Source organism: Hydractinia symbiolongicarpus, chromosome 11 (assembly GCF_029227915.1).
Source record: "Hydractinia symbiolongicarpus strain clone_291-10 chromosome 11, HSymV2.1, whole genome shotgun sequence".
Taxonomy (NCBI): Eukaryota; Metazoa; Cnidaria; class Hydrozoa; order Anthoathecata; family Hydractiniidae; genus Hydractinia; species Hydractinia symbiolongicarpus.
The window spans coordinates 17,052,709-17,072,456 of record NC_079885.1 but is presented as its reverse complement, the minus strand read 5'-3'; the positions used below and the strand labels follow the sequence as shown (position 1 = coordinate 17,072,456).

Below are 19,748 nucleotides of genomic sequence, written 5' to 3'. Positions count from 1 at the left end.
AATGTAAAACCTATCCATCCTCATGGCGTGGTTGCGATATTCTGATGAACTCGTGAAAGCCCCGGCCTTAAATGAAACGCCAGGTTGCGCAAACACGTGAAACGAATAATGTTTCTGAGTGGTTAATGAAGTTACAGTCCGGCGCAAAAGGGTTGACAGACTTATTACTTGGGATTAATAGTCCGGATAAATGGTCCGGATTAATGGTCGGGGTGGTTAGGTCGAAAATTTGGACTTTTTGCAGTGACGAAATTCTTGGTAAGAAGGGACGTGACTTTAAAAAGATGTATAAAAAAGGTTGGTAGGACGATATGTGGGTGAAATCCTCAGATATTGTTGTAATGTATGTATAAAATGGTACTCTGTTACTGGTGCTCTGTATAACTGTGCGACAAAGTCAGGTGTCCCATGAGATACAACCCTCCACAGGTGAGTACAAAACATACGACGAAATTTGGCTTTTTTCATGTAAAGGAAAACATGGTTGCCCATAGGAGCGATGATGGTGAGTACGTGTATGAGAGCTACTTTTGTGGAGATGCGTGCTGCTTGGCTTACGTGGAGGAGCGAAAGGTGTATGATAGTGCGTACGAAATGTCGCTGTGGTTGTTGAAAAGGCGTTATAAAGAAAGGCCTGCTCCAGATTAGAGACGCCTCAAAAGATTTGGGGGTGACTTGACGCAAAAGGAATTTTTAGGGTTGGTTTGAAACCAAGGTTATCTTACAACCTTGTTGTAAGATAAAAAAAAACAACTTTTACTAACATGTGCATAAACTGTCAAAGAAAATTCGATATTGTTGGAACCACGGTAATCATGACCTTCCTGGCCGGCATTGGACTCTCCCTCCCACTATGACTTTAGCATTAGTACACAGAAGGAGAAGGAGAATGAGCGAAGGATCCAAGACCTAGAGGATGATGTTTATAACTGTAAATAAATGGAACATTGTATGGACTGTAAACGTATGTATGACAGGTGCACCTGTGGACGAAGGTTTGTGGTGAAAGCTAAAATATTGTGCTGGTACTGGTACCAGGAATATAGTACCTATAACGGGGGTAGCTGTGTATGTAAAACGAGAAGCAATCCCCTGAAGTCGTTTGAAATTCAATAAAGAAGATGCTGAAATTTGAAGAAGAAATTGTCAACCCTAAACTTTTCTACTTATTTGCTGCTACCTTTACGGGCATCAATGATATCAACGTGGATTATCTGACAGTGTCGGATTCCATTCCTGCCAATGGAGGTAAGGATAATCGGAACATCGTGGGGTACCATACACGAGACCTCGTGGTTGCTTTGAGGGTAAAAACACCTAAAATCTGGTCTTAACATGGAGTCACCCGGTACAATGCCAATGCTGTACCAGCGATGAGTCTTGATTTCGAAGAGTACCCTGATTGGGTTGCGAAGTATCGTCAAATCTGGTCCAAAATCGAAGAACTGATTTCTGATCAATTGACGACAGAGCCTGTGAAAAAGGACCGTTACGTGAATGCCAAGCTTAAATACTACTTCCATGGTATGCCAATACCCTACGATGAACCCTGCCAAGTCAGTGCCATCCTAGCTATTTCATCTGTGTATATGCAAGGTAAAAACTACTACCCTCGGGTACATGTTATGGAATGTCGATATAAGGACTTCAAAAAGAATGGCTGCTGAGTGAGGATTAAAAAACCATATATTTTATAGGCCACACAACACCTAAAAAATATATAAAACTAAGGGCTGTAAACAGGTGGGGCTCTACGTAGCGCTTGCATACTGTACAGATGCTAGTTTTTTTAAGACGTTGTTTCTGCCTTCCTCCCGACCTTTCGCAACTAGCTGAGCACGTTCCTGTTTATTGATGCCGTTCACGATCTGTTTAACACGTTGATGTGTCTGTTCCCTTAATAGCATATACTTTTCATTTTCCTGTACAATGAGGGTTGTGGTTACCATATTTGTTTATATCTTCCCCAGTCCTCTAGCTGCTCTTTTTATGTATTTATATTCTCGCACATGTTAGTTTAGATTTCGTTCTTTAAAAATATAGTCACGTTTTAAAATAAAGTTTTATTTGTATCCGAATTTATCTGGAAATTCATTGGAGCCCTCGGAGAGATACTTTGCTTATGTATCTATGGTTTATTTAGTGGTTTTTAGTTGTCTTATTTTTATTGGTTTGGTTTAAAGTTTGGTGTTGTTTTGATTTTAAAAATGGGTGATTTCGCGAAGTACAACAAAGTTAGAAAGTCTGTTGTTAGAACTGCAAACAAATTAATTACAAGGGGAGAGACAATTATTTCGTCATATACCGATAATGTTGCAGATGTTCGTCAAATTGAGTCGATCCGTGATACTTTGATGGAAAAAATAGCGAAAGTTGCTGAACTAAACGAGTCGATTATGGATTGCTTGACAGAGCAGGATGATATCGACAAGGAAGAAGATTCTAGTACGGAGGAAATGATGATGTTAAAGGATAAACTTCGTCTGTTTGAATCATTTTTAGAAAAACGATCAGCCAAAAAGGATTTTTCAGAAGCAGGAAGCACTTTCAGCCACAGTAAACTAATAAAATTGCCTCGCTTACATTTACAGCCCTTTGATGGGCATCCGGAAAACTGGTCGACTTTCTGGGATAGCTTTGAATGTGCCGTACACACTAATGACGATATTTCCGACGTTCAAAAAATGACCTATTTAAAAAATCTAGTAGAAGGTCCCGCTGCAAGTTGTATCGCTGGGTTTAGACTTAGCAATGAAAATTATAAAACCGTCGTTGATTTACTGAAAGAGAGATATAATAATAAACAGTTACTTATTTCAGCACATATGAAAAAATTACTGAAACTTGAACAGGCGAATAACTTAACTAACATAGAAACATTGCGTAATGTATTTGACAACGTTGAGACACAAGTGAGAAGTCTGGAAAATTTAGATGTCACGTCTGAAAATTATGGTCCGCTATTAATACCGGTACTTATGTCGAAACTTCCAGAAGAGCTTAATTTAATTATTAGTCGTCAATTTAACGACAAAGATTGCTGGGATATGAAGTTAGTTTTAAGAGCGTTAAAATCGGAGATCGAAGTTCGTGAGAAATCTGCATATTCTTTACAACAGCCACACGATAACAACCCGTTTTCATCATCGGCATTACCAGTTCACTATTCACATCAATCGAACCGTGATCTTCCGCACAATCAGTATCAGAACAATCAGCATAATTATCGCAATCATCAGAATAATCAGAATAATTATAGATGCATATTTTGTGACAAATCGCATAAATCACAGCAATGCCGAATAATCACTAATTTCGACGCAAGGAAAAACGTGTTACGTGACAAGAAGAGATGTTTTGTTTGTTTGAAAGGTGGACATTTAGCCAAGTCTTGTTATTCTAAGATTAGTTGTTTAAAGTGTTCGGGTAGACACCATGTTGCTATTTGTGATAAGAAAAGGGACGTTGACCAAGGTCGTAGAGATAAGGATGGAACCGAACAAGAAAAACCAGAAAATGTTGCTGGTGCCACTTCGTTGGTTACAAGTTCAAATTCGCTCGACATTCCGAGTTCCGTTATGTTGCAAACCGCTAAAGTTAAAGTTGTTAATACTACTGATCCTTCAAAAATTGAGAACACGAGAATTTTGTTCGATAACTGTTCCCAATTAAGTTACATATCGCCCGAGTTATGTGAAAAATTGCAATTAAAGGTTGTTGGTAAGCGTGAGATTTGCATCCGTATTTTTGGTAAACATTCGTTCAAAGAAACTTTAGATAGGGTGCAGTTTTCAGTGATCGGTTTAGATGGAGATAAAATCAACGTTGATTGTTATGTGAAAAATATTTGTCATCCTTTAACAGGACAGAATTTTAACGATTGTTTGAAGTATAAACACTTGAAAGACTTACGTTTAGCTGACAGTAACTGTAATAATAGAGATTTGAAGGTGGATGTCTTGTTGGGTGCTGATAATTATTGGAAATTTTTTGATGGTGGTATAGTTCGGGGTGAGGATGGGCCAGTTGCTTTAAATTCAAAGGTTGGATACATTGTAAGTGGACGCATAGGGTCGAGTGAAGGTAGTAGAAGTGCAGTCTTGGTAGCAAACGTATTGAAGATTGGGGCTGAGTTTGTCGAAGATAAGTTGGATAATCAGTTGGAAAAGTTTTGGTCCTTCGAAAACGCTGGTATCGAGGAACAACCAGCTGTTGAAAATTTTTGTGAAAATGTTAAATTCAGCGCGCAGACTAAACGTTACGAGGTGCGGCTGCCTTTTAAGGATGATCACGATGTGCTCCCTGATAATTATTGTGTTTCTTCAAAGAGACTTGAATCATTGAGGCATAAATTGAAAAATAATCCCGAATTATTGCGTAATTATAACAGTATCCTCAAAGAACAGCTTGAACAAGGTATCATTGAAAGAGTTACCAACGACGATTGTACCAAAAGACAAGTTCACTATTTACCACACCGACCAGTCATTCGTGATGATAAACCAAGCACCAAAGTACGCATGGTATTCGATGCAAGTTCAAAATCGGTGGGACTGTCTTCATTAAATGATTGTTTGTATGCTGGACCATCTTTAACGGAGCCTTTATATAACGTTTTATTGCGCTTTCGATCTCACAAAGTAGCCTTCATTGCTGATATCGAGAAGGCATTTTTACAAATTAGCTTACATCCAACCGATCGTGATTTTGTTCGTTTTATTTGGTTTAAAGATTTACATAATTTATCAGAACAAAACATTGAAACTGCAGAAATTGGTATTTATAGATTGAGTAGAGTATTGTTTGGTGTAAGTTCGTCACCATTCCTCCTTAGTGCCACTCTTATTAAGCATGCTGAATCGTTTAATCATGTTGATCCTTTGTTTGTACAGAAGTTATTGAGTTCACTTCACGTTGATGATCTAACTTCCGGTGGCGCTACTGTTAATGCAGCACATGATTTTTACCAGAAATGTAAACAACGTCTCGCTGAAGCAAATTTCAATCTGCATAAAGAGTTGGAACAATTAGTTACCAAACCCCATGTTGCTCATACCGGACATGTTACCAAAGTTCTTGGTGTTTTGTGGGATAAAAAGAAAGATTCGCTCTTATTCACATTCGACGACATTTTATCGTTAGCGAAGGACATACCGACAAAACGACAATTGATTAAATTTACCGCTTCCATTTATGACCCTCTTGGTCTTATTAACCCTATTGTTATGCGATTAAAAACATTGTTTCAAAAAACCTGTGTAGGTAAAATTGGTTGGGACATCGAGTTGAGTGGACAGGTTTTGGACGAGTGGCGAGTTACGTACAATGATTTTAAAAGTTTTTCACATTTGAATGTACCACGATGTTACGATGGCGGGAATATTGTTGATGTACAATTGCATGGTTTTTCTGATGCTTCTTTGAAAGGTTACGGTGCGTGTGTTTATTTGAGGTTCGAACATGCTGATGGTAGTTTTTTTACGAAGTTAGTGACGTCTAAGTCGAGAATCGCGCCAATTAAACCGGTCACGATACCTCGATTGGAGCTGTATGGTGCAGTGATGTTAGCGAAGCTGGTGAAGTATGTTCGTGATGAGTTGAGTTTGGTTTATGATATTTCTGTGACACGGTGTTGGATTGATTCGTCTATTGTTTTATATTGGATTAAAAATGTTAATAAGAAGTATGAGGTGGTTGTCGAACGGCGAGTTGGTATCATTCGTGATTTAGTTTCACCGGACAGTTGGTTTCATGTGGAGTCAAAGGCAAATCCTGCGGATATTTTGTCGAGAGGTTGTTTGGTATCTGAGTTGGTGAACAATAACTTATGGTTTTCAGGACCTGATTTCTTGCGCGACACTAACATCTCAGCTTCGAGTTTTAATTTCAGTAATTTCAAGGTTGATGATTCGACTTGTTTAATTGTTGGTAACGACGAATCAGAGGAGAGCACCGAAGAAGAAATTGATTTAAATTTTATGAACATTGCACGATATTCTAATTACACACGTTTATTGCGAATTACCGCATTGGTTTTACGATTTGTTGGAAACCTCAGAAAAAAGCGTCGTAAGGAAGAATTGGTTTTACATACATTTGTTACAAAGGACGAGCAGTTGCATGCAGAAAAACTGTGGATTAAATATGCGCAAAAAGATATAATTCAACTTCCGAGTTACAAGCAGTTACAAAAAGATTTACGATTTCAAAATATTGATGGTATTATTCGTTGTAAGGGACGCTTAGAAAACGCTCCTTTAGACTTTGATACTAAGTTTCCGATATTTTTACCGAAAAAAAAAAATCCTTTAACTAGGCTAGTCATTTTGCATTATCATGTTCAAGTTTTGCATAATGGTTTGAAAGAAACACTTAATGCCATCAGATCGAAATTTTGGATTCCAAAAGCACGAAATTACATAAAGCAGTTAATCCGACAGTGCTATTTATGTCGTTATTATGAAGGGAAATCTTATGCGTATCCCGTTTCACCAGCATTACCGAAATCACGACTATCCAATCATCATCCGTTTAAACATACTGGTCTCGACTATGCCGGACCTTTATATGTTCGAAATGTTTATCATGGTGGAAGTATGTATAAAGCTTGGGTGTTCTTATTTACTTGTACCAGTACCAGAGCTTTACATTTGGATTTAGTTCCTGATGCTTCGTCTTCAGGTTGTATTCGTAGTCTTCGCCGATTTTTCAGTGAACGAGGTATTCCCTCTGAAATTATTTCTGATAATGGTAGTCAATTCATTGCCGAAGATACGCAACGATTTTCGTCAAATCGAGGAATTAAATGGCATTTTAATTTAGAAGCCGCTCCTTGGTGGGGAGGGATGTTCGAAAGACTTGTAAGATCCGTTAAACGTTGTTTAAAGAAGACTTTACACAATACCAGATTATCGTATGAAGAACTACTGACTGTTCTAGCTGAAATTCAAGCAGTTATTAATAACAGACCGCTGACATTTTTGTATGAAAACATAGGTGAGCAACCATTAACACCTAACCATTTATTATTTGGGAGAAAAATTAATTTGGAAGCCTCACATATTGATAGCGATGAAAATGAAAAAGATTTGTGTCAACGTTATGATCATTTGCAACGTATCATAAACCACTATTGGAATCGATGGAAATGCGAATATTTGACAGAGTTACGCGAATATCACAGAGTTGGCAAATCACGTGGTGAAACTTCTATTCGAATCAACGATGTTGTTTTAATTGAGGAAGCAAAGCAACCGAGACAAAATTGGAAAATGGGAGTCGTTGAAGAGTTCGTACCATCACGTGACGGCAAGAAACGCGGAGCTGTCGTTAGATATGTTCTCAATGGAAACACACATACAATAAGAAGACCGATAAACAAACTTTATCCTGTTGAATTAGCGAAAGACGAAGCTGAAAAGAAAGAAGAAGTAAATATCACATTCATTGACGAAAATGATATCATAACGAACATTTAAATAAGAAACATAAAGACATTATGTTATACATTTGTTGACACTTTTATAGTTCATCACGTATTTGTTATATATAAGATATTTAGGCAGCTAGGGGGGAGGATGTGGTTACCATATTTGTTTATATCTTCCCCAGTCCTCTAGCTGCTCTTTTTATGTATTTATATTCTCGCACATGTTAGTTTAGATTTCGTTCTTTAAAAATATAGTCACGTTTTAAAATAAAGTTTTATTTGTATCCGAATTTATCTGGAAATTCAAGGGTAAACTCATAGTCGCTGATGACTCCATTCTCAATTGCTTTTGAGATGAGATCGATTATAGAGTTAAGCTTCGTCTCCTCAAGTAATCTTATAGTCTCATGTTTTTTGGATTTCACACCCAACCTCTTCCCGGCATTCCGCAGACCGGCTTGCTCTATACCTACAGCTATTGTGATACCTCCCATAGCAATACAGATCGGAACACCGAGGCCCGAAGCCAACGCCCCGATCCCAACACCCGAGGTTATAATGCTGACACTCAGCAGTCCATGATTGCAATACCTCACCCAGGTACCGTACATCTTGAACTTTTTTGCAAGTCTGTTCCGCTCCTTGATCTCATCTCGCAGATACTTTTCAATCCCTCTGATCTGATCAAGTCTATAATTTTGGGTTTCGTGGATAGTATCATCCTCCGCAGGTGCACTTGGTAGATTCGGATACAACTTAGTCACATCGTTCATCTTTATTCTATCAATAGATGCATCGTTAATCCGGTGAACAAAACGTTTTTCTCATGGTGAAATTCATCTGTTAACATGAACTCGAGACGATTTGTCGAACCTTTCAGGGGTAGGTATATCGGGGTGTCCCAGGACCAGGTCAGCATATCCCCCAAGCGTTTAGCTCCTTGGTGGGAAGCAAGGCCAAAATTTTAGACTTTTTACCGTCAAGTAGGCAGTCGTCTTCGTCCAACTGGGGGCAAACGAGTTGTAGTCTAATATAAACGTCGGTCCTGTAGTATGCATCATAGTCACCCATCATATAGTACTTTTTAATAGGATCGTAGGGTAGACCCAAGAGCTCTTGCAGCTGTCGATGAATCACCACCGAGTACTCGTCACTGACACGGAGCCTGCAGAGTGCATTTTTAAGGACAAACAGCTTAATCCTCTCCTGTGCCTGACTGTTCACAATTGCCGCCAAATCCTCGATCCTATACAGGCTGTTCATGATTTCAATCCTAATCTCCCTCTGATCGGGCCCTATTTTACGGATGACGATTTCATTGTCACTGTAAAGGTTCAGCCATACGGGCCTGACACTTATCGATTTCAGGGCAATTCTTGTATCCTGCCCCAGGTAGTCTTCAAATATCGTAGGTTTATCATTATCAGTGACGTATAGTTGCTTCATCCCTTTCTTGTTAGAAGAAAAGGATGAACATGTATTCGTACAATCCCAAGGCAAAGTACAAATCCAATAGGGGAGAATGGCCATTTGGTATCACAAACCTGGAGCATCAGGATCTGTACGTGTCTACAGAATCGCAGATTTCTGTGGCATTCCCTGAATTTAGCAAATATGCTATCAAAATCCTCACCAATTTGCTAAATGATCCTGTTAGGGTGGGTTGGACAGGACAAGCCTTGGACTATTGGAATATACAGGTTAATTTCGCTACCCATTCTGCAACAACGGCTTTGGGCATCTCTGCTAAGCACATGATGGGCTCCGTACCCCTTGTCAACTCGATCTTTAAATTCCATGTCTATTACCACATGCGCCGCATCCTTACCAGGATGAAGGTACCCATGCCGTATGATGACGGTTTTTCTCAGTATAAAAATCCCCATTCCACATCAGGGTATGCACAAGTATGCTACGAATATAGTGCAGATCCTAATAGTCTGTAAAAGTTCAAGGCTGTCATGTCATCACTCACCAACGACCGTTGGTGACCTCAAGTCGACGGTGATTGGGCCAAATTTATCATACCAACAAGTCAGGGTTTGACTTCGGAAGGTCTAGCCAAACTAAGCGAGAGTATTAGGGTTTACGTGGTCTTGTTGCTTGGATCGCAGGCAGGGGCCAAGGCATCCTTAATCGGGTCTGGTGCGGACAACTACACAGCAAGGCAAATTTTGTTGCGAAAATTTAAAGCCATGGTACAACGTCAGGAGAATGTGGGGCATGACATCACAGAATTCCAGAAGGTGCTTCAATATGTCCGGACACCGGTAAACTTTGCCGTCATGCCCAGCGTGTACATGTTGCCCTCAGACATGAACTTGCGTATAGGTAAAATTATAGGGTATAATAATAATAATATCGCCATAGCACCTGCCAATCTAAATGTGGGGGTACAAGTTGATGTGAATAACAAGCCTGTTGTCAAGAATACAGAGAGGGCTATCAAACCACCTCCTATACATACTACACCTCCCAAACCTATTACACCACTCAAACATGCCATACCCTCTACACCTCCCAACACCCCCCAAACCTATTACACCTCCTAGGCATATCATACCCCCTATACATACCGCGCCCGAACACATGGAAGCCCCACAACAACAACATGAGGATACCAAAACAGTGTTGATCACGACAGGAGAAGGTCTCATCATTGCCTACATCTGGCTTAAATAGATCATGATTTTTACGTATTTCCAGCATATACCACGACAAACCCAACGGCAGCAGCGATTGCCATGTATAGGTGTTTAGCTGCGTTTTCGACGATAGTTGCCGCTACCCTGAGAAAGAACGAGACCCAGTACCGATGATGCCAGTCAATGCAGCACCTGCTTTACCTGCCAAGTATTTTAGAAAGTTTCCGAGCCTTTCAAGTTGCTTCTCTACAAAGCCTTTTCCTCCACCTGACGCGGCACTTCCTCCTGCACCTGCTGCGACAGAACCCCCCGTAACGGAGAGTACGATGGTTGAACTCAGCAGACCAACGGCAGACACGATACTCGCTATGGTCAGACCCTGCTCACTGAAGAGGATTTTAAGCTTCTCGAGCAGGGACGTGTCATCTGCGGCAATTTTCAACAGCGTGTCCTTAAAATGTCTCAGCTGGCTGTAAATATCACGTTTGAGTTCTTTCACCTTTTCCTGTAAGGCATTCCTTTCATCCTCCATGCCTTTAATGTTTTTCTCAAGCTTTTCTGTTACTTTTTTATCAAGGTTAGAAATCTCACCATCGTATACCCCATCTTTCAGATGCTTGAGTTGTTTCAGCCTGGCTTTTGCCTTATCAATCTCGCTATCATACGAAAGTATCTTATTTGTTAGACTTTTAATGTTACCTTGATAGGTTTGAAGTTCGAGGTCAAGCCCCATTAATTCACGTTTGGTGAATTTAATGAATGAAGTTTCTTTTGTAAGGGTTTCTGCATCATGTACAACTTTCCTGATATTATCTATCGTTTTCATCTGGATGATCTCACCTGAAGCCTCCTCTTCACCCTCCTTCACAATGGCATCAGTCTCTAGCACAAGTTTATGGATCGCTGCCATTTTGTTGGATGTAGTGACATAGTTAGTAAAGCCCATATCTCGAACATCTTGAGCCGTAAAACCATCTGCTTTTAATAATGTACTTAAAGCTAAGAACCCGCTCCCTTACTTTTTTGTAATCTTATATCTTTGAAAAAAAAGTTGTTTCCTTTCACGTTTGAAGTTACCATTAATTACAATCATTTCTATCCGGGTTTCATCGAGAGGTCCCAGGTTCCAATTATTATTAATAATAAGATGGCTGTAAAAATCGCTTACCTCTGATTTTAGTTTATCTCTCATGAGTTTACCAAGTGCGCCTCCCTGCTGTTGTTTTCCTGACGTTGAAGGCCCCGGTGTTCCGGGGAGTTGTTGCGTTGATGGATGATCTTGGTCATCTTCATGTTCATCCCTCCCACCTTTATCATCATCTAAATCATCCTCATGCGTAAATACTGGGTTCATCGGCATCTTTATTTTAAAAAAATCCTCTAAAATAAAGATATGAGTACATTCGGAACTACATTGGACCCATACGCAGAAACGAAGCAGCTTTTTGGTATCAAAGGCCAAAAACAACGGGTTCAGATATCCAACATACCAAGCACGATCAATCAAAATGAGGACCTGTATGTGGATATCCCCAACATAGGGCAAAACGATATCATTTTTCCTGGAAGTCTCTTAAGTCTTATTTGACCTGGTGCTGACGGGGACCAACACGAAACGTACCATCGTCAGCAATATTGGCAAAAGCCTGGTGCGAGACTTACGTATCACTTTAAATGGCAATGAAATTCAGAATATTAGCGACTATAACACCACAGCAGTCTACTGTGACCTGTGGCTCCCTAGATTTAGTCGTGATAACAAGCTCATATTGGAGGGAATTAACTCTAATGACGGGACCATTAGGGCCTTACAGGTCAATGCTAGTGACCATTTCGGGACCGATGAAGAAAAGGTCATCGCTGCAGCGTACAGCAACACCTTCTGTATACCATTGGGCAAGATGTTTGAACAAACAAAGGACTTGCCGTTTTACCAGGCAGGGCTCCATGACAGGCTACAGTTTGTCCTGCATTTCGCGTCCAACGGTGACGTGATCAAAGATGCAGGGACAGCAGCTTCGGGAAGCACGGCAGCCAAGGCAGCCGATGCTGCGTAAAAAATCGGCAACATCAAGTTGGAGTTTGACAAGATCACTCATGAAGGTCTCGCGAGTGCCATGATGTTAAGATATGCAAGACTAGCGCTACCCTATGAAAGAATACTCCGTTGCAAGGTGGTTACAAGAAAAAGGCCGATACCAGTTATAACCTTCAAATAGACACTCCTGCCAAATCCTTGAAGGGTGTCTTACTACTGTTTATAGACCCCGGGAAAGTGAAACCATATGCTGGCGTCAACGAGGTATTTTACAACCTCAAGATTGAGAAGATTAGTGTCACTGTTGAAGGTGAACCCAATGAGTTGTACTCTCATGCGATGCTCCCCAAAGACCACCTCGAATAGATTGTGAACATTTTTTCATTGTCACGACTCTAACATGACCATTGGCCAATTCTTCAACGAGAGATATGCGTCATCGATTTTTGAGCCTCTCCTGATGATACTCTTCACGGTAGTGGTAGACCCCTACAAAGGCTTAGTGACGGCATTACCCTCCACATGACAAAAAAAGCCGACGGAACTGGGGATTTCAGGTGCTATGTGTACTTGTTTCAAGATGCGCAGCTGAACATACTTGAGGGGAGGTATCACTCTGTGGAGTACTAAATAAAGATGGCAACGATTGCTGTTCTTGTTGCAGGTGCTGCAATCAACGCATTAGCCTTTAGCGGCACGAACTTCTTGTTTTCTAAGCTCTCAGGACACGGTGAGGCGGAGCGGCACGATGAAGCCATGGAAAAACTCCAGGTTGCTCAGGCTCAATGGGTTCGGGACAGACAAGCCAACCTGGTCTGGTTCAACGAGCAACGGGAACTACAAATAAAGGCAGGTAAGAGCCTTCGGGAGTTGGATGACGACATGTACAAGTACTACATTGCCTCGAACGAGAAGGCCCCAAAATTGTCGGATTACTATACACCGTCCAATCCACAACAAGATGGGGAACTCACCTTTATCCTTGGCTCCTTGACTCTGCTAGGATTTGTAGCGTACAAGTATCTGTAAAACGGTTTTTATAACATGTATAATAAAGACATGTATATCGTTACCGGAGAAGAAGCGGAAAAGCTAAGCCAAATTTACTATACTCCAGAACATCTGTGGACTGTACGAAAAGCTATCAAGTTGCTCGCGAAGGAGAGTGGCCTCTCAAAAAAGAAGGTCACTCACTGTCTAAGTAGGCAACTGCTCTGGCTGAGACACGTTAAAGGCCCGAGGCGTATTAATTACCCGCATTTCACCATTACAAGCCCTAATGATATGCATCAGTTTGATTTACTATACATGCCCCAAAATAGGGTATATGGCAATACGTACAAGTACATTCTCACGGGTATTGACGTGGCTTCAAGGTACAAGGTGGCGAGACCTCTGCGTACCAAAAAGGCTAGCGAAGTCGCGGACATGATCAGGGACATTAACAAGGCAGGACCCTTACAATACCCCAAGATTTTTCAATGTGACAATGGTTCTGAATTTAAGTCAGATGTAACGAAGCTGCTAGAGGAAAAGGGGGTAGAGATTAAACGGGCTACCATTAAGTATCACCATACGTTCACAGCCTTTGTAGAGTCCTATAACAAGGTATTCGCCGAAAGGCTCTTCAAACCGCAAGATGCGCAAGAGTTGGTCTCCGAGGATACTAGCAGTATATGGGTGAAAAACCTGTATAGCATCGTGAAAAGCCTAAATAATACCAAGACTACCATGACTACCATGAAACCTAACAAGGCGATCAATCTGGATGAGGTACCGCTTGCAAAAAGCGAAGAATATCCGGAGGAAAAGCCACTACCTGTGGATGGTCTCTATCTCTGTCTGCTACAACCAGGAGAGGAGCACGGTGACTCGAAAGGACGTGCAAAAGACGCCTTAGTAGCAGGTAGTCGTGTTTTGTACTATTTGAAAGACGGTCCCGAAAGAAGCTTCGTGTCAGAAGAATTGATGCTTATTCCCGAGGACGTTCAGGTACCTCCGGAACATGTGAAGGATTGGTGAAGAGTAATTTTAGGAGTACCCCTAAAGGTTCATCTTCCAACTCTTTACTCGGATCTCTTACATACAACAAAGGGGGCTCAGTATAAAACGGGTACCCAAAAACGATACCTCTGTTAACATCAGGTTCAATATCAAGGTCAATATCAACCAATCGTCTATCTGGTATAGGAATATTAAGGATATATTGTTGATATATCAGCCAAATCCGATAGCTTCAACTCCTTATCCTTGATGACCTCGTAACAGAGTGCACCATACTTGTTCCTTTTAGCCGCAATGATATGGAGCCCTAGGCTTTAAATATCGGCCTCTAGATCCTCGTCAATCTCGCTTCTTGCGAGTGTTGCCCATGCTTATTTCCCTGACGCTACCCTGTTTAAAAGGTCTTCGTCAGTAGGGTATTCAAATCCTTCATAGTATTCTCCATCTCGATAACTAAAATTTTCCAGGCAGGTAGGACAATATCCAGTCCCCGACGCTAACTTTATACAGCATCGCAGTACAGGTATGTGGATATTATAATCCCTTGTAAATTGTTGTTTTTGTACATAGGCTTCCATCTTTTGATATTTCAATAACTCGTATCTCGAAGCCAAGCGGGTAAATAGAGGAGGGGCTCTAAACCCCTCCTCTGTTGGGACCCTTTCTGCTATATGATGTGGTAATTTTACTACCACAAGAGCGTTTAAATTAGCGCCTGCTTACGACATATCAATCACTTCACGTTACCCTCGAATAGATCACGCGTATCATCGTCGGGTAATGTGAAGTGATTGAGGTAATAATTCTCAATTCCCAGCGTATCGTCTCTGAATCGGCACCAGGCATGTACAGCATTCGGATCGTCGCATTCCGGTTTCCTCACAGTCATTTCGGGGTACACCCCCCTTAACGTTCTTATTCTTGCGTTGAACATAACCTGCGACGACATTTTCTAATATAAGGAAGCCAGCCGGAGGTTTTCATCGTGGTCACTCGAGAATCTTCCAAGTCCTCGGGTATTCCAATCTCACATACAGGCACGCATGTTTAGATTGTTTCAGATCAGTCCTTGATATCATCCCAGTCTGAGAACAAATTTGTCTCCTCGTCCAGCAGTTTCATATCTGAGCGTTCATGAGGATAGAAGGCAAACAACTGCCTTTTCTGTCGCCTCAAATTTTTGTGCAAAGCCGTATATGACTGCGTGAGTAGCTAAAGACTATGCTTGCGATGCTTGCGATACCGAAATAGCCAATTTAAGTAGGGGTTGTCGACGCTTATCGAGGCCCTCGTCACATATCATGTCGTCAACTATGAAGAGACTCTCCTCACCTGCCAGTAGCGAGGACAATTTTTATATCCATTCAAACAGCTCATTTCCTGGGTCTATTAGGAACACGTAGTCTTCCCTCCATAATGAGGCCCTTTCTAAATAGGTAGTATTCCACCGTATAGTGGGGCACAGTATCACTATATTGTGATAGTGTCTCCTATACTCATTCTCGAGCAAATCCAAAACACATTGTGTCTTGCCACAGCTTGTTGGGCCTGTAAAGATAGCTGTGTGAGATTCCTTCACGACGTCTAATGACATTTATTGATAGCCCCATTTCCTGTTATCTAATTTTGGGTATATCGCGGCGCAGCTGGAACAGATCCATACACCCCCATGGTTACTAACAAGAGCCCCCCTGCAGGCAGGGCAAAACTTAGTCTTTCGAGTATTGTATTCGATGGGTAGGGGATCAAATAATAGCTTACCCTCCAGGAACGTAGTACCTTGCGGTACCTCTTAACAAGCCGCCCTTTTTCCTGGCTGACATGCTCGGATGGTGCTACGATGAGTTTGGCGTACTGACGTATACTGTCGTATGTGAGCAAGGTATATAGAAGTAGGTATTCTTTATCCTTTTGAAACCCTCTATTTTACCTGTCAATAGTAAGAGGGTCTACTTCGTAGTCAATGTCTTTGTTTTTGGTACGCCGATTCCCCCTCGCCTTATCCAGGCAGCCAATGCAACTCTTCGTTCGACTATTCCCCCTGATCCTGAACTTGTCCAGGGAAAGCAGGTGTCTGCACTTCAAGCATTTTTTCTCCATTTGGTCTCCATCTCGAGCTCGCTTTGTGCAACACTCTAGCAACCTCATCAAGCGTCGTGGATCTCCCGGTTTCTATATATTTATATGGTACCTTATAATGAATATGAAGAACCTCATAATCTTCCCAGTCCATACCCTCAGAAAACTGAGCTTCAATATGGGCCCCACATATAGCCATGAGCTCCTTGTTTTCATGTAGAGGCTGGGGGCGATTAGTGAGATGACCATCGGGGTTGCATTCTTTAAACTGGTACATTTGTCTTCTCCGCCTTTGATGTAGGCACTTTGAGTGTTCCCTCGAAGCCTTGTTAGCAGCGAGGCATTTAATGCATTGTCTTAATATTCGAACATTACGTTTGATTTTGAAATGGTTCAAGGGGAAAAAGTGCTTGCATTTTGATCATGTCTTGCTCTCCTCCATTTCTATATCCCTCCACGAGATATAGAAATTTTACTAGACGCTCTATTTTGGTTAACCACCCTTTTTTCACAGCCATTTCACGACTCGCCCTGCCTGCTGCAAAATAGGAAACCATTTTGAGCACATCGTTTGTATCCATCTTTGTAGATGGCCTCGTTATGCCCAGGAACTTTTAACCTGCCATGGCATAAGCGAAGGTGAAACTAAGGTCTACGACGGTCTCATACAGCATGTCTAGAATATCCTTTTCTTTTGGGGTTACGTTGCTTGTACTTGTTTATCAAAGCATTTTTTGAAAAAATTCAATGCATCTTAAAGATGTCAATCTGATTTTTGCCCTTTTGGGGCCCTGGAGTCGCCGGCTTGTTAGATTCTCCATCATTTTTGCCTCTACCAAACTTGTACCAGGCGCCTATCGCAAGCACCGTCAAAGTCCCTACACTGTGCATGTAGACTGACTGTACAGAACTGGCCCCATAAGAGGTTTTGACTGTATGCTCTACAGTACCCTTGTTGTTTCATTTCTTCCTTTCTTTTCTTCATCAGTGCCGTCAACTTGTGTCCTTGGGCCACACGCCCCGGATGCTTTACTGGCTTTTTTAATGACTTTCCCTTCTTGTTTCTGTTCTTCTTCACTCATTTATCTTATAGCACCGTCCGGGGCTCTTTCTCCTCCGCCTCCTCCTCTTTTTTCTTACCCTATGTCTCGCGGAATGCCCTGCTACCAAGATAGGCGCTAAACACCTCCCAATAGTGCAGTACACAAGGATCCCGAGGTCTGCCATACTATCCCTAATTATAGGATACTTTTCAATGTCTTTTTGGAGCTCATCGACGTTGTCGATATCCACAAAATTTCCAATAAGGTTCACGTATAGGCTGATCACGTGTGTAGTTAACGCCTTGGCTGTCTTTTCCCCTTTTTCTTGTAATTCACGTTGTACATACTCGGTATGTACCTTGTCGATGGCCTCATTAGGAGCCTTGTCAACAAACCCCTCGGTACATTTTGGGGTAATAAATGCCCTTTACCTTTGCGCAGGGCCTCCTTCAGGACCTGACGTTTATCCGTGGGTTTCTCTACATGCTCTGCAGAGGCTTCGTCAAATATTTGTGCAAGCTGACTCATTCTCTTTTTTGTACGGCGGTAACGAAAAAATACAAAAGCGATCAGGGCATACGGTAGAAGTATAGAGATTAGTAGACACACTTCCATGGCTTTATTCCCTCGCAGACACCCGGCGGTAGTGGCCGCGGGCTAGTGTTGTAATTTGGTCTGGTTGCACGAGCATTTTATCATCTGCCCTGTTAAGTGCTAACTTGTTCACCTCTTGAGTGTATATTTGATGGTTCTTATTTTGAATTAGCAGCACCTGGCTTTTATAGCTGTTAACGCCCTCCTCCAGACATCGTCGGTAACCGTCAAAAGTGATTGACTTCTTCGTAACGCATCTCTTAACGTCCTTGGCTTTCCTGTCGCTGCCCTCTTTTGTAAGGCTCTCGTAGGCATAGAGTTTTGCCCTCAACGTAATGAACTCCGTCATAATTTTCCCACCTAGCTCGTCTTTCATTAGACCCACAACCTTCTTGTTCTTACCAATAGGAAGAGGTCTCCCATCATCTGCATTATACGCACTTGTATCGAAACGGTCCCCAACATCCTGCGCAATGTCACGGTAAAAGTCCTCTGTTCGGATGTAGTACACAAATGGATATAGTCATAGTGGAACTCGTATATCACCATTTTTGACATATCCAGGATTGCCTGGCCTATATACACCGGTTTGTTCATCTTGACCTCTGTCTTGCTAAGAGGTGTTTACTGAACCGGCTTCCACCCTTGAAATTAGGCTTCATCACGAACTTCATATACTTGGCCTCGTTGGTGACCAGCTGAATGTTGCGGTGATTTCTAATATTCTCCATCGTCTTGGGTGTCGTATTTTTTACCCAATTCTCGGATAAACAGGTGCTCATCGTACCTGGAGAGATTGTGGAATATCACAGGTATGTGACTAGGTATCTTGTATTTGAGGTTGCAGCTGTTATGCGCTGCCCCCTATGCAACCCCGTTTAGTGGCAATGGTCCCGAACCTTGCGGTTATTTTCGCAGTCGTCAAGTGGCTTCAAACATATATTACATTCTGTGGCTTCATCATGTTCCCTCCTTAGCACCTCCGTCAGATTCAAGTTGTGGATAGGTCTTGTATAACCGCTTCACTTCATCCTCCAAGTGGTTCACGAATCGCGTGACACAGTCCTTACCTCTGTAGACTGTTAGGGGATCCGGTACATTTCCATAGGCGAATTTTGAGTATGTACACCAGCCAGATGGTACATGCTTACTCAGCTTTTTCGTCTTGGAGACCCCTGGCATCTTCTACCGGGACGAATAGATTCTCGAAGTCCGCATAGATGCAGAAGGGTACCTTGAATTGTTGTTGACCATCCCTATATTGTAACCATTTCTCGGCCTGGTTTGGCAGGGTAATTTTAACAGCCTCGTGGTCCCTGCAGTAGCCATAATGCTTATCCCGCGATTCAACCGTAGGAAAGGCCTGTAAGCATTTCAGACAAAAATGCATCGCATTCCTATTTTTCGATGTCTCTTTCCCCAATAGTCGCGATAGAATCTTGACGGTTGTGTAGTGATTCATTTTGTCATCCGTGATAAGCAACAGGTTCACCTGCTTGTTACGTCTAATGTTTTGTTCTGATCGCCTCAGGATATTGATCCTCTTTCCCGTCACGTATAAGACGTTTACCGCGATATCCGTGTTGTTTTTCTCAAACTTAGATATATCCTTGATAGTTGTTGGGAACTCTATACCCTCCCAATTGTAGAGGTCTACGTAGGGCCTTAGCTTAGTGATTCTTTGTGCATCTTTTTTAATCTCTGTATGGTGTAGGCATGCTATGACGCTCCATTCGAAACACTCCTCATCATCATTTTTTGGGTTTATGATGGCCTCTTTCGAAGCTATCCATTTAGGGTATTCTATATATGATGAACCCCTTGTTTGCCGCAACTTATGGAAATCCACATCAAGGTGTATGATTCGACTAATCGTAAAGCCACTCTGAGGTAGTGCCGGATGTTCCACGTGTGTC

The 19,748-nt window shown here is 41.8% G+C and overlaps 1 protein-coding gene across 1 annotated transcript; it reads left to right on the top strand.

The window, feature by feature from the left end:
- Nucleotides 1-2,130: 2,130 nt before the first annotated feature.
- Nucleotides 2,131-7,568, top strand: LOC130614012 (uncharacterized). The gene is made up of 2 exons (XM_057435393.1): nt 2,131-6,720; nt 6,823-7,568. The coding sequence occupies exons 1-2, from the start codon at nt 2,208-2,210 to the stop codon at nt 7,476-7,478; spliced, it is 5,169 nt and encodes a 1,722-aa protein (XP_057291376.1). The 5' UTR covers nt 2,131-2,207; the 3' UTR covers nt 7,479-7,568.
- The last annotated feature ends 12,180 nt before the right edge of the window (nt 7,569-19,748 follow it).